The sequence below is a fragment of the Triticum aestivum genome, chromosome 1B (assembly GCF_018294505.1).
Source record: "Triticum aestivum cultivar Chinese Spring chromosome 1B, IWGSC CS RefSeq v2.1, whole genome shotgun sequence".
In the NCBI taxonomy this organism is placed as follows: domain Eukaryota; kingdom Viridiplantae; phylum Streptophyta; class Magnoliopsida; order Poales; family Poaceae; genus Triticum; species Triticum aestivum.
This window is the reverse complement of record NC_057795.1, coordinates 668,872,787-668,885,635: the sequence shown is the minus strand read 5'-3', so window position 1 is coordinate 668,885,635 and position 12,849 is coordinate 668,872,787. Positions and strand designations below refer to the sequence as shown.

Genomic DNA, 12,849 nt, shown 5'->3' with positions numbered 1-12,849 from the left:
CAAACACGCCGCTTCTGGCTGCAGAGTTGGGAATCGAGCATTGTTCAAACCTTGCACGTCTTCTGGTGGAAATTAATTGTTACAGAGAAGCTATTTTTTAGTCCGTCATACTATTTTTTAGAAAAACCCCTGATGTTTCTGACATTAAACCCGCAGTACATATCAAATGTTTTTTAAAATACTCATATCTTTTAAACCGTAACTCCGAATTTAACATATTATATATAAAATTTTATTAGAAAAATATGTAGAATCTAAATATGATGTTATTTTACCTTTAACAATTTTAAAAATACTACCTAGGCTGCAATGTTAATCAACAATGCATTATCCGTCTTTTTTTATACCGGTACTGATTCAGATTGAGGATAAACACCTCAGCAAAATCGGGATTGAACATCAAATTGAAGATAAATTTGTTAGAGACACCAATAAATAAAGGCATGCATGACAAGAAATAAAAGAAACGAATAAAGATGGGATGTCCGCTATAAAATAAACAAAAGAGAAAATGCAGGAGAGATCCGATAAAGATGAGATGTTGCACTATTATCCTATATAATATATAAGAAAGAAAAGGACATGCATGAAAAAAGTAAAAAAGGAGGCATGCATGACCAAAAGTAAAATAAAAGACAAGTTTGATAAGAAATAAATAGTGATGAGACAGGGACCAATACATATGACATGTATGGCAAGAAATATTGATGAAATAGGGGCACAAGTACCTGCGTCAACATGAGACCATAAAGAAATGTTCTTTTCCAGACAAAAAAGATCTTTTTTATGATTAAAAAATCATGTATCTTTTAAACAACATTTTTAGCTCTTCATGCATTTAAAAAATAGCTACAAATTCTCAGATTATAGAACATTTTTTGTAAATTAAGAGCGTGTGTCATTTTTACTCCCGTTGCAACACACGGGCCTTTTTGCTAGTATATATATTACTCAAAGTCTGCAGTTTACTGCCATTTGTTGTCTGCCTCTTGTGAGCTTTTTTTCCCCAAGTCTATTTGCCAGCCCCCTCACCTATTGGGTTGCTTGATTAGAACAAGCAGCATGTGTGTTTTTAATTTGCTTCCGGGGATCCCTGAAATTTACTTAAATCTCTCGCCGTACCAAAAACTATGTTGTTATTTATATTGATTTGAACAAACCTAATTGAACTAAGTACTTATCTTTTTGTGATATCGATCTCTTCTATTGCTGCGTTTGATGGGGTAGAAGTAATCAAATCTGCTTGATTTGGACGTGCATCCATCATACTACTTCAACGCCTAACCACAGGACAGGAGGATAAACTAGGGCTCCCCGTACGTCTCCTCCCTGTGCACCTGCTGCAGAGACTCCAAGCAGAGTATCGCCATGACAGTTTCAGAGTTTTTTTTTTTTTGAGAGAGAGACAGCTTCAGAGAGTTGACACGGTTGATCCAAGCAGGCACGGTTGAAACGAACTCCTCCATTTCCTATAAATTCACAGCACGACTGAAACTATTTCCTATAAATTCTACTTCTCTCAACTTGCCACATCTCGCTTCCTCTTCCTCTCCATAATGAAATTCTGTCATTTGTGACTTCAGCGTGAGCCTGGGATTACAAGCGTTTCTTCAGATACCGTCCCAGCCAAGATGAGATTTTATTGATTTCCATCTTCGTCACCGTCCTCAGCCTCAAGTTTGCATGCTCATCTCCAGTTGTCAATGGTGATCACTGCCGACTTTCTTATCCATATGCAACCCCTTTAAACTGTTCGGGAAATTGGGTTCGTCCTTTTCAAGAAACTATATATTGCCAAACCTCTGCCATGATCAGCTTTCGTCGCGACTAATATATCGTACACGCTGACCCTCAAGTGCTGGTTATTAGACTAGAGCTGGACAGTGAATGAACGCATCAGGCAAACAAACCTAGAAAATATACTTTGGTGAATATTTTGTCACGAGGTCCTTTCTTGGCTACGCCTACCGGCACCGACGCCCGACCACGACGGCTCGCTCATGGATTGGTGGCTGCGCGCTAAGGAATTCACACCGCCAGCGCTTCGCAAGGCGCTCAAATCTGTGGCGCTCTTGGTGCCATGGATGGTTTGGAAGCATAGGAACGCGTGTGTTTTCGACCATGTGAGGCCTTCGCTGAATGAGCTTGTAGACAGGATTAAAGACGAGATCCGATGTTGGGCAAAGGCCGGAGCCCAAGGGCTCAGGGTCGTTTTGCCACCATCCTGGGATGTCCACTGAGGCCCTCTTGGCTGTGTAAAACTACCTCCTAGGAGGATGTAAATTCCCCTTTCTTTCCAATGCAATGAAACGCAAAAGCCATTTGCGTTTTCTCGAAATTTCACTAAAGTGATAGTCAATCCTAGAAATATTCACCAAAGTACTTACGGAAATTTCAGAGATTCTGATAGACCAACTTAGAGAAATCAACTCAAAGGAATGAAACTATTTATATCAGGCAGACATTCTTGACTGAACTAGCAGAAACATGGTTGCAGGCTTGCAGCTACTACGCTTGTCTGTCTCAATCCGAGTAATCTTAATGGCCTGCTGAGAAGTTGTAATCAATTGCATGCAAGGAAATAAACTTTATACTGCATAATTTCAGTGTTTTTTCCATTAAAGCAAATACGCAAATATATCAGCTGTAGCTTATACATAGATGGTCTCAGCTTACAATGACATTGGGCAGGAGAGAACTAGCAAGTATACCAAATAAACATAAAAACACACAAATACCAGTAACATTCAAGCACCTTGTACATTCAGAAGTTTTGACTTTAATCTTTGGCTTGGGCACCACCTCCAAAATCCTGACAAAGCATTCCATAATTGCTGACAAAGCATTCCATTGCTGAAGTGAGTAGACCATTTTGCATAGCGTTATAAGGGTGTGACAACACTAGACAGACAAGCAAAGGCAGCCACTTTTTTTTGACTTTGGACAAAGGGCAACACAGTCTAACACACTTGGAGAATCCACATACGAATCAGTCAAAGGGATCAGCCATTGACAAATCATGGGTACGTACGTGGCGAGTGAATATATTTCTGTTTACTTCAATTCGTGCATCTTGAGAGGCTCTATTCTCCACTTGTAGCAGCCTTAAATAACAGTCGTCATTGCGGTAATAAGAGCCTCCGATTTCCATTTTATTCAGCACTTTCGCATTCAAAAGAAAGAACTTGGCAAAGTCAAAAAATGGCCTATAACCACCGTAGTAATTCTTGAGAACCACTTCTTTTAGATGGAGTTCAAGGCATTCAATTGTATCAAGTTGATCATACTTCCGCACAATATTCACATTCTTTCCTGCATTCAACTGGGGATAGAAAAAAGAAATGATATAAGGCAGATGATAACAAATTAGCATCTAAAACAGAGAGAATACATCATAAGTCTGAGACCATAATGTTTTGACATTTCTAGCAACAATATGAACACTCACAATGACATAGAGCTTCACCAAGCAGGGGAAGCACACGAGGAAGTCAATAACTAAATCCAGATTAGGACTAGATTCAAGAACCAAAATCCTCACTGAGCGCATTTTGGTTGTCATGGTGACAGCAATCATTTTCTATAGAAAAAAACCAAGTGTGTCATATAAGAATAATAGGCTGCATATAGGAAAGCTGAATGTGTGTCTGTCCTTGCTACTACCTGAAAGACTGTGGTTCCAAGGGGGAGTGTAGATATGCCTTCAGACAAAAAACCAAGTACCTCCAATTTAGGAGCCCGGATGACTCGTATGGTCACCGGACCATCATCTGGATAAATCGGTAGCAACCTCTCAAGGCAAGGTGCATCGTCAATGACCAGCTCATGGAAGGTGATGGCATCTTTGACGCGAGGAGCATAGAAGCCGATGCTCTTGAGAGTGGGCGAGCTAATGCAAAGGCGACCAAAGCCCATGTTATGTAGTGAGACACTTTCCAGAACAACACATCGGGAGATCATGTTTTGCAAAGAGTCCTCTGAGATGCCAACATCGAACAGGATGAGCTGCTTGAGGTGCGAAAAACTTGCCAGCGCAGGCAGGCCGGGGAATTGGCAGCCGCCAAGCCTAAGCACAGACAGTGTGGGCGCGAAGCGTGTCAGCGAGTGCGGAGGCAGCGGGTAGTGGTTCGTCCTCTTCAAGTTGGTGACCTCGAGGTCCTGGAGGCCAATGAGCGCCCTGGAGTGAAACCAACCGTCGACCTCGCCTAGGATGTTGGGGAAGAAGATGAGGTGCAGCGAGATTCGACGGGCCGGGCCGGGATGGTCGGAGAGGATCCTGGAGACCAGCGCGACACGCGAATTGGTGTCACAAAGATTATTATCTGCGCCAAGGTTGAGAGGCGCATTGGAGGAGCGCCAGAGAGGACGCCACCGACGAGAGATGGCTTGCGTGCGGGCGCCATCCTTGGTGGGAAGGAGGGAGATGATGGTTCCAAGCAAGAAATCGGGGAGGCGGCTAATGAGATCTAGGTCATCAAGACTTCCCCGCTCCTTGTCGTTGACCCTTGGTGGTACTTGCTGGTCAGCGATTCCCACAGATCTGTGCCTCTTGGGAGCACGAATTACCTCCACCTTCGCGGCCTCCTCCATGGTCGAACACTCGCAAGAAGGAAGATTTTAGTTTGGCAGTGATGTGGTACGAAATCGGGGAATAGGGATCTAGATCTATTTTGCTTTCACACAAAGGAATATGAATGAGTGATGTGATATGAGATTGGGGAACGGGTATCTAGATCTGGCTTGCTTTACACAAAGGAATATGAGAGAGAGAGAGGGGGGGGGGGCGAGGGAGAGAGGGAGGGGGAGGAAGAGGGAGAGAGATCTTTATTTCACCCGAGAGAGAGAGAGGGAGAGAGAGAGAGAGAGAGAGAGAGAGATCCTATTTGACCCTAGATAAAAATGTGTTTCCCTATTTGCCCCTGAAAAAATTCTTCCCTATTTGACACCAAGTCTAAACTGCATGTCTTCATTGACACTGGCATCAATTTTTGCTTCTAACAGTGGTATATGAGACGTCAAAAGATGGTTTTCCCCGGGGTGCAATAAGTGACCAAAATTGTTTACATCACCAAAGCAACAAAAACGTGATATATTTTTCATGGTTACATGACCAGATGAGAAGCCATATCTACTGCACACGTTTCACCAGAGTACTTCCTGTAATTTCTAGAAATATTCACCAAAGTACTTGCGGAAATTTCAGAGATTCAGATAGACAGGCTTACAGAAATCAGCACACAGGAATGAACCTATTTATAAGGCAGAAAGATTCTCAGTTGAGATTGCCCTGCCATTTCCTCAAGACAGATTGCTTTCACATTTTCTCGCGGAATCCTGGAACAGTACTCTTTCTGCATATAAAACTTCGTTAAACTCTTTACCCATGGAGTTGTCTAACCAGAACCAAGAAACATGTGTGCAATCTTTATGTGCCATGCCACCAAATAAATGGACAAGGATAGAAAATAACAACCAGCGGAATCAATCTTCAAACCGCCATAATCAGGAAACAATTAAAAACAGAGTATACCGTTTAATGCCGCCTAAATGTGGACAGGAAAAATGCAATTTGAACTTTACTTGCTTCCCTTTTATGAGAATAAACGAAGTAAAAGTAAATGCAACTACACAAGATATCAAATTTCAAATGTGTGAAAGAAATGAATTTCGTAAACCAACCATATGTTCTTGATTAAATAAAGTCAGTCTCAGTTTGAGTGATCTTAATGACCTGCTGAGAAGTTGTAATCAATTGCATGTAAAAAAATAAACTTTATACCAAAACTTAAGACCCTGTTTTTCAATTAAAGCATATGCTCAGTTGTAGTCTACAGATGGTATCAGCTTACAATGACATTGAGCAGGAGAGAACCAACAGGTACCAACTAGTAACAATCAAGCACCTCGTACATTCGCAAGTCTCGATTTTAATCTTCTGCTCATCACAATACTAGTAGCACACAAAATTCAGAGAATAAACTTCTGCTCATCGCAATGCTAGTACGAGTGAAATTGGCTTCATCATAAGATCTAGTATAAGCCAATCTTGTGCACACAGGGTTGATAATTGTACTTCATTGGCGATATTGAAGGAGGGCCATCAGTAACAATACATGCATGTTCACTTAATGTTCCATCAAATATACTTCATCTTCTTCACAACTTTCTGCTGCAGCGCATCGATGGAATGGAAGAAAGTGAACCTCTAACGCTTCCAGAAAAATAATGTTCCAAACCATAGCCAGAAACCAAAAATAGTTGTACCACTTAAACCATTGGTACGTGCAATGCTCAGAGGGCGGCCACAGAGCCCCTGGCTGTGGCCATAACTCGATGGGTCATTGAGCATTTGAAGCTGATTGCCATCAGGTTTCTCTGCTGAAAGAAGGTTGTTGGAGAGACTAAGTGAGCTCATTCCAAGAGACTCCATATTTTTCATGTTGCCAATGATGTTTGGGATACCACTGATTTATTCCGCCCACTAACCAAGAGATCCCATACAGTCTGCTAGCTGTTATGCCCACTAATTTCATATCTTTGTTTTGAGTTGGTTAATCATATCATGCCCACTAATTTCTCAACCAATCGAGTGCAGTGCAAGTGCAGTGCACCATCACTAGCAAGCTTTGCCTCACAGCCGCGTGCTCAAGCTCAACACGAAAACTTCAAGTGACTCAAATCACTGGAACACCGCAGGCAGGCAGGCACATAGCTACCATCGGCACAACACGTCTCCGGCTGATTGCTATAAATTCTGCTTCCCATCCATCTCTGTTCCAGTAGGGCTCTAATGCTGACAGCAGGGAGTACTGACACATAATTGACGACCAACAATGTTGATTTGCACCGCTGATGGTAACATCTCTGGGCTGCTTTCTTTGTAAACTTAAACGTTTAATAATCAACAGCCAGAATCATCTCTGAATTTTATTCAACTTTCATTGTGGCACAGCTCTGTCACTGTCTGCATAAGATTTAAACAAACTGAATTGAGCTATATACCTAGTTCTGTGCCACTGTTTATGGAATTGTGAGATTTGTCATTTGTGCATTAGACCCCGCTTGCTTGTTCAGGGGATATTTAGGGTCGAGGTAGTGTGACTGGAGTGCAGCAAGTCTGAAACTGCAGACTCAGCTTCATGTTGCTGTTATTGCTTGAAGCCTTGAATAGCTAAACTTGGGCACCATGTACATCTCCTCCCTGTACATCTGCTGTAGAAACTGCAAGCAGGGGTATTGCCTTGAGCCCTTGACAGCTTTAGAGATGCATGAATGGTACACGGCAGGCAGGCAATCAGGCAGAGTTGAAACGAACTCCTCTGGTAGCCACATAGCTATCGGCACAGCACGACTCCGACTGACTCCTATAAATTCTGCTTCTCTGAACTTGCCGCATCTTGCTTCCTCTCTTTCTCCGTTCCAGCAGGACTCCAACACTGACGGCAGGGAGTACAAACTTCATAACTGACCCCAGAGGTCCTCCTGACGATATGAAGCCTGCAAACACAACAAGGCAAGAACCATTTGTTCATTCTGGGTTAACAACTGCTGCAATCTACCACTAAGAAATGGACTGCACTCAGGGCAATGATAAAAGAAGGAGTTGTCTCCACTCGACAATACCAACAGTAGTATTTGTTGAGCCACACTACTGAAGGATCATATATTGAACAGATAAAACCCCACAAAAACAGGAATGATATATTACCAATGCATGTCCTGTCCCCCTTTGTCCATGAATACCAGCACCTTCGAGAAGCTAAAAATAACAGTGCTCCCCTCCCCTCCATACATTCAGGTACATTTTATGATTAATTTGTAGCAAAAAGGGGATGATTCAAAACAGAGTCCCGTTACATTGTGTGATTGGTTGACTCATTGGACTAAGAGCACAACTGAAACACCAAACACCACCTCCCTCCCTCCATCTCATGCATCTGATTACCGTAAACTTTGTCAGATGTTCAGTGGCTCATACAAACACACCTTGACGGATGGCACAGAGATGAAACGCTAGCTGCAACGGAAAAGCAGAACTGAAGAAGGCCAAAAAAAAGGAGGGAGCACAACCAAAGAGTGAAGATTTACCCTGTCCGCCAGTGGCAACCGCTGCTTTCACGTACATCACCCTCTCCATGCACATCCTGGAGGAGTCGCCACTGGTCTTTCCACCCTGCTTCTATCTCCAGGAAAGCGAGACACTCTGAAACTTAAAAAAAATGAAATGCGGCGCAGACACACTTGAAAAATTCAGTTAAAAAACAACACAACTCTTCCAGGCATGGAAACACAAACGGGACCCCGCCAAAAATGACCAGGAACCAGCCCAACCGAACCGAGGAGATCTGGTTCAAAAGAACCACAGCCCCTCGTGCTGGGTTAGGTGACTGGGCGGCCAGGATAACTGACTGATGGCGAATTCGAAATCAGCTGACTATAAAATAATAAAAGTGCATTCGGGATTTCATTAAAGCAAGTGGTAATTACACAAATATATTAGCTGGAGCTTGTAGGTGCTACCAGCTTACAATATGACACCAATCAGGAGAGAAAATCCAAGCAACTAAACAGGACACACGAATCCTAGTAACCCTCTAACATCTTATACATCACAAGTTTGGACTGGAATCTTGAGCTGCTGCACAACCTCCTAAATCCTGGTATGCTCCAGAGTGCGCAAGAAAGCATTCCATTGCTGCATTAAGTAGATCATTTTGTAGAGATCACAACGGTGAGATAACCTTAGACAGGCAAACAAGGGAAGCCGGCTGCGACGCGATCTCTGGAAAGGCTACCTAACACAACCGTATCAAGTGTCAACATGAGGACATGTCAAAGGGATCAGCCTCGGAAAAACCATGGTATTTGAAGCTCTTCTTTGTATCCCATTTTAGTTCAATCTGTGCATCTCGAGAAGCTCTATTCCCCACTTGTAACCGTTTACGTTGAAAGCGCATCCATTTGCTGTTGCAGCGGTTGACAACTCCAATTTCCATTTCCTTGAGCACTTTTGCATTCAAAACAAAGAACTGGGCAAAGTGAATAACTTGTGTCCGGTTACCATCGTAATTCTTCAATACCACTTTTTTTAGATGGAGTTCTAGGCATTCAATTGGATCCAGTGGGTCATACTTGCGCACATTATTCATATCCTCCTGTGGGTGGGACTGCAGACAGAAGAACGAAATAATATAAAGGCAGTCACTAAAGAACTGAATTAGTAACACATACACAACAGTTCAGCGGGTCGTGATTAAGTCTAACCCAATGTTGATTTTCATATTTAAAGACAGAAGAAGTTTGCATACTCACAATGACGTATAGTCTCTCTAAGAAAGTGAAGCACTTGAGTAGGCCAACAATTGCATCTAGATTGGGGCCAATAGAGTCAACAACCAAAATCTTCACTTTATGCATTATGGTTGTCAAGCTGACATCGATCGTTTTCTGGAGGAAAATAAAACAAGTGTGAATAAGAATGATAGCTTGTAGTATATAGGAATGTCGAATGCGCCATTGGCCTACCTGGAGAACTGTGGTTCCAGGCTTGAGTGTAGATATGCCATGAGACAACAACCCCAATAGCTCCAGTTTAGGTGCCCCAGTTATCCGGATGGTCGCCGGACCAATGTGTGAATCATGTAGTATTAACCTCTCAAGGCATGGAACGTCCTGGACGAGCAGCTCTTGGCAAGTGACGATACCTTGTTTGTCCCGATGAGGCGAGAAGCTGAAGCGCCTAACCGTCGGGGAGCTGATGCAGAGGCGACCGATGCCGATGTTCCGGTCCAGCGAAAGGCTTTCCAAGGCAATGCAGCCGGAGAGCATGCCGTGGAGAGAGTCCTCCGAGATGCTAACGCGGCACAGGGTGAGCTGCTTGAGGCGCGGAAACTTCGGGGACGGCGCGGTCAACTCGGGGAACTCACAGCCGCCGAACTTGGCCGCGCGGAGCGTCGGCGCGAAGCAGAGCGCGGACGGCGGCATCGGGTGGCATGCGTCCCCGTGCACTCTGGTGTAGGCGATTTCGAGATCCTGCAGGCGGGCGAGCGACCCGGCGCGGAGCCAGCGGTCGATCTGGCCTGGCGGGAAGGCCCGGCGGAGCGAGAACCGGCGGGCGGGGCCGGGGTGGTCGGAGAGGATCCGGGAGACGACGGCGACGTGCTTGCGCGCGTCGCCCGCGCAGAAGCGGCGGTCGATCGACAGGTTGAGCGGCGCCGCGGACGAGCGCCAGAGGGGGCGCCACCGGCGCGAGAGGACCTGCGTGCGCGCGCCGTCCTTGGTGGGGAGGAGCGAGACGACGGCGCCGAGGACGTCGTCGGGCAGGTGGCTGATGAGATCGTCGGGGCTTCTCTGCTGCTCCCGGAGGCCGGGACTCCACAGCGGCGCTTGCCGGTCGTCGGATCGGCGGCTCGCCGACGCGTGCGCTCCGGGGACGGCCGCCGCCGCCGCGTCCTCCATGGCCGGCCGGCGGTTGGCGCGCACGAGGGGTTGGGGTGGTTGCTGGGAGTGTGGGGGATTTCAGGATTTGGGAACGTATTTTTTTTTTCTTCTGGATAGAAGGAGAATTGGGGAACGTGTTTTTTTTCCTTCTGGAGAGAGGATGTGACGGAGAGGCAAAGGGCGGTAGACCCAGCCCAGCGTAGTAAAAAAATGTTTATACAGCAATGTACTAGAAACAAATGTTTTCTTTTATAATATAATTGTACAATCGAAGTCGCTCACACACAATCATACATCCACCTCTATGAACACACACATACACACCATATCCGTATGAGCACCTCGAGAGACTGAGCCACCAGCATAGTACATTTACGAAGTCATCATAGACGTCTCGCTCTAAACAAAACGTCTATAATGTGAGCATCAATATCAAGTTTATGAATAAAACCTGGTGAGATGGGATATAACTATCCTTCTAACCATCTGACCACATGTTGGTTCGCAACAATGTCATATTTATAGAAAACTTTTCGTACTATCCAAAAAAATGGACGTGTTATAATGAATAAAATTCATTTTCAAAAATATTTATTTTCAAAAAATATTCGTGATTTAAAAAAAATGTTTATACACTGTAAAAATGTTTTCAACATGTATTTGAAAAATATTTTACATGTATACGAAAAATGTTTAAATATACCTCATTTATTTGAAAAATATTCCACATGTATAGTAAAAATGTACATTGTGTATTGAAAAAGTAAACATGTGTTAAAAAACAAAATAAAAACATTTCGAAAAGCAAAAAAAATCTGTGAAAAAAATGAAGAAAAAAACCGAAAAAGAAAGAAAACTAATGAAAAACCATTCCAAACAGAACAAAGAAACAAAAGAGAGAGAATATCATGAGGAACGAGCTGGTCTTTTCTTTGTTGCCGCCACGTTAACAGATGCCGCTGCAACGAGAGCGTAAGTTGCGGAGTTTTTTCTGAAATCTTTTTTTTGGTGTGCTCTTCCTTTTTTTTTGATAGAAAGAAGGGTTCAGTGGGAGGGCAAGGGGTAGTTAAGTTTTAGGTTGACTTTTGTTTTTTACAGACTTTTTTACGGTACAGCGTTGGCCCATCCCCAGAGGTAAAGCACTACTGAAATATTTTCTTTGGTTGGTTTTTTTAGCAGTTACTTTCTTTTTGAATTGTGTTGACTAAATTTTTTTCTTCAAACTAACAATTTTTTTTAGAAATTTACAAAATGCTCGTGAGTTCAAAAAATTGTCATATTTTTCAGAAATATTCACGAATACAAAAACAGTTCATGAATTCAAAAAATATCCATGATTTCCAAAATTGTTTGACTCAGAAACAATTTGACGATTTCAAAGAAATATCACGAGTCAAAATATTTCATGGATTCAAGAAAATTTTAGTGAATTATCAAATTTGTGAAAAATTCTTAAATTCAAAAAGTAATTATCAAATTTGTGAAAAATTCCTGAAATCAAAAAAATATTTGCAAAATAAAAAAATCTTCATGAATGTCAAGAAATTTCCGAGGATTCTAAAAATGTTCACAAATCCAAATAAATATTTCTTAATACGAAAATGTTTGAAAATTTGGAATAAAAATCGAATTTCAAAAAAAATTCACAAATTAAAATGTTTGCAGTTCTCAAAAGTATTCGCAAAAATATAGAAATTCATGAATTAAATAATGTTCACGGGTTTCAAAAAATGTTCATGAAATGAAAAAGTGTTTTTGGATGTAGAAAATATTTGTGAGTCTTAAAAATGTTTGCGGAATAAAAAACATCCATGAATTTTAAAAAATGCTCGTGGGTTCAAAAATAATTATGAATAAGAAAAATGCTCAAGAATTCAAAATATGTTCATGAAAAATATTCACGAATTTGATAATGCGAAAATGAACAAGGAAAACGGAAAACGAAAGAAAAGGCAGAAAACCGAAAGAAAAATAGTTTAAACTAGGAAAATTTGGTATGTGAAGGTACTGGAAAAGGGAAATTACTTGAAAGGATGTGGTAAGTGGTCGGCCCATCTTTGCGCAGTGGCACGTAGCGGCATGTAGCGAATTACGCGCCAAATAAGAATTGCTACCAGCAAGTGGCTTGTTCCTCAAAAAATGATAGATCACACATTGTCGGTGAGAAGGACTCGGATCAAAACTTTTCCCTTATGTTTCTCTTCCCGACCCTTCCATTGAGAGTCCAAGATGAGATCTCGGTTCGTTTGCCTTCCCTCTCTGCCGACCTTGCTGGCAAAGCATGTATGGGAGAAGAGTGTGGGGCTACTGATGTATATAGTAGCCTAGGTGTAGTGTTTGCCTTAGTGGTGTTTTATTTTATGCTCGTCGAAATATCCTGTTGGTGTGTGTGAGTTGCAACCGCTGTTG

General features: G+C 42.7%; 2 protein-coding genes across 2 annotated transcripts; both read right to left on the bottom strand.

The window, feature by feature from the left end:
• Window positions 1-2,502: 2,502 nt before the first annotated feature.
• Window positions 2,503-8,302, bottom strand: LOC123146990 (F-box/LRR-repeat protein At3g26922). Its single transcript, XM_044566248.1, has 3 exons — window positions 3,664-8,302; window positions 3,449-3,580; window positions 2,503-3,322 (listed from the first exon to the last, which is right to left on the bottom strand). The coding sequence occupies exons 1-3, from the start codon at window positions 4,588-4,590 to the stop codon at window positions 2,990-2,992; spliced, it is 1,392 nt and encodes a 463-aa protein (XP_044422183.1). The 5' UTR covers window positions 4,591-8,302; the 3' UTR covers window positions 2,503-2,989.
• Window positions 8,303-8,437: 135 nt separating this feature from the next.
• LOC123146982 (F-box/FBD/LRR-repeat protein At3g26920) lies at window positions 8,438-10,535 on the bottom strand. The gene is made up of 3 exons (XM_044566237.1): window positions 9,526-10,535; window positions 9,313-9,447; window positions 8,438-9,167 (listed from the first exon to the last, which is right to left on the bottom strand). The coding sequence occupies exons 1-3, from the start codon at window positions 10,456-10,458 to the stop codon at window positions 8,817-8,819; spliced, it is 1,419 nt and encodes a 472-aa protein (XP_044422172.1). The 5' UTR covers window positions 10,459-10,535; the 3' UTR covers window positions 8,438-8,816.
• Between the last annotated feature and the right edge of the window lie 2,314 nt (window positions 10,536-12,849).

Bases quoted from the DNA above. Each gene is read 5' to 3' on its own strand.
- LOC123146990 (XM_044566248.1), bottom strand. From the start codon at position 4,590: ATGGAGGAGGCCGCGAAGGTGGAGGTAATTCGTGCTCCCAAGAGGCAC. The intron at 3,581-3,663 runs GTAGTAGCAAGG...TTTTTTCTATAG, and splicing joins TTGGAACCACAGTCTTTCAG to AAAATGATTGCTGTCACCAT. The intron at 3,323-3,448 runs GTGAGTGTTCAT...TTCTATCCCCAG, and splicing joins TGGTGAAGCTCTATGTCATT to TTGAATGCAGGAAAGAATGT.
- LOC123146982 (XM_044566237.1), bottom strand. From the start codon at position 10,458: ATGGAGGACGCGGCGGCGGCGGCCGTCCCCGGAGCGCACGCGTCGGCG. The intron at 9,448-9,525 runs GTAGGCCAATGG...ATTTTCCTCCAG, and splicing joins CTGGAACCACAGTTCTCCAG to AAAACGATCGATGTCAGCTT. The intron at 9,168-9,312 runs GTGAGTATGCAA...TTCTGTCTGCAG, and splicing joins TAGAGAGACTATACGTCATT to TCCCACCCACAGGAGGATAT.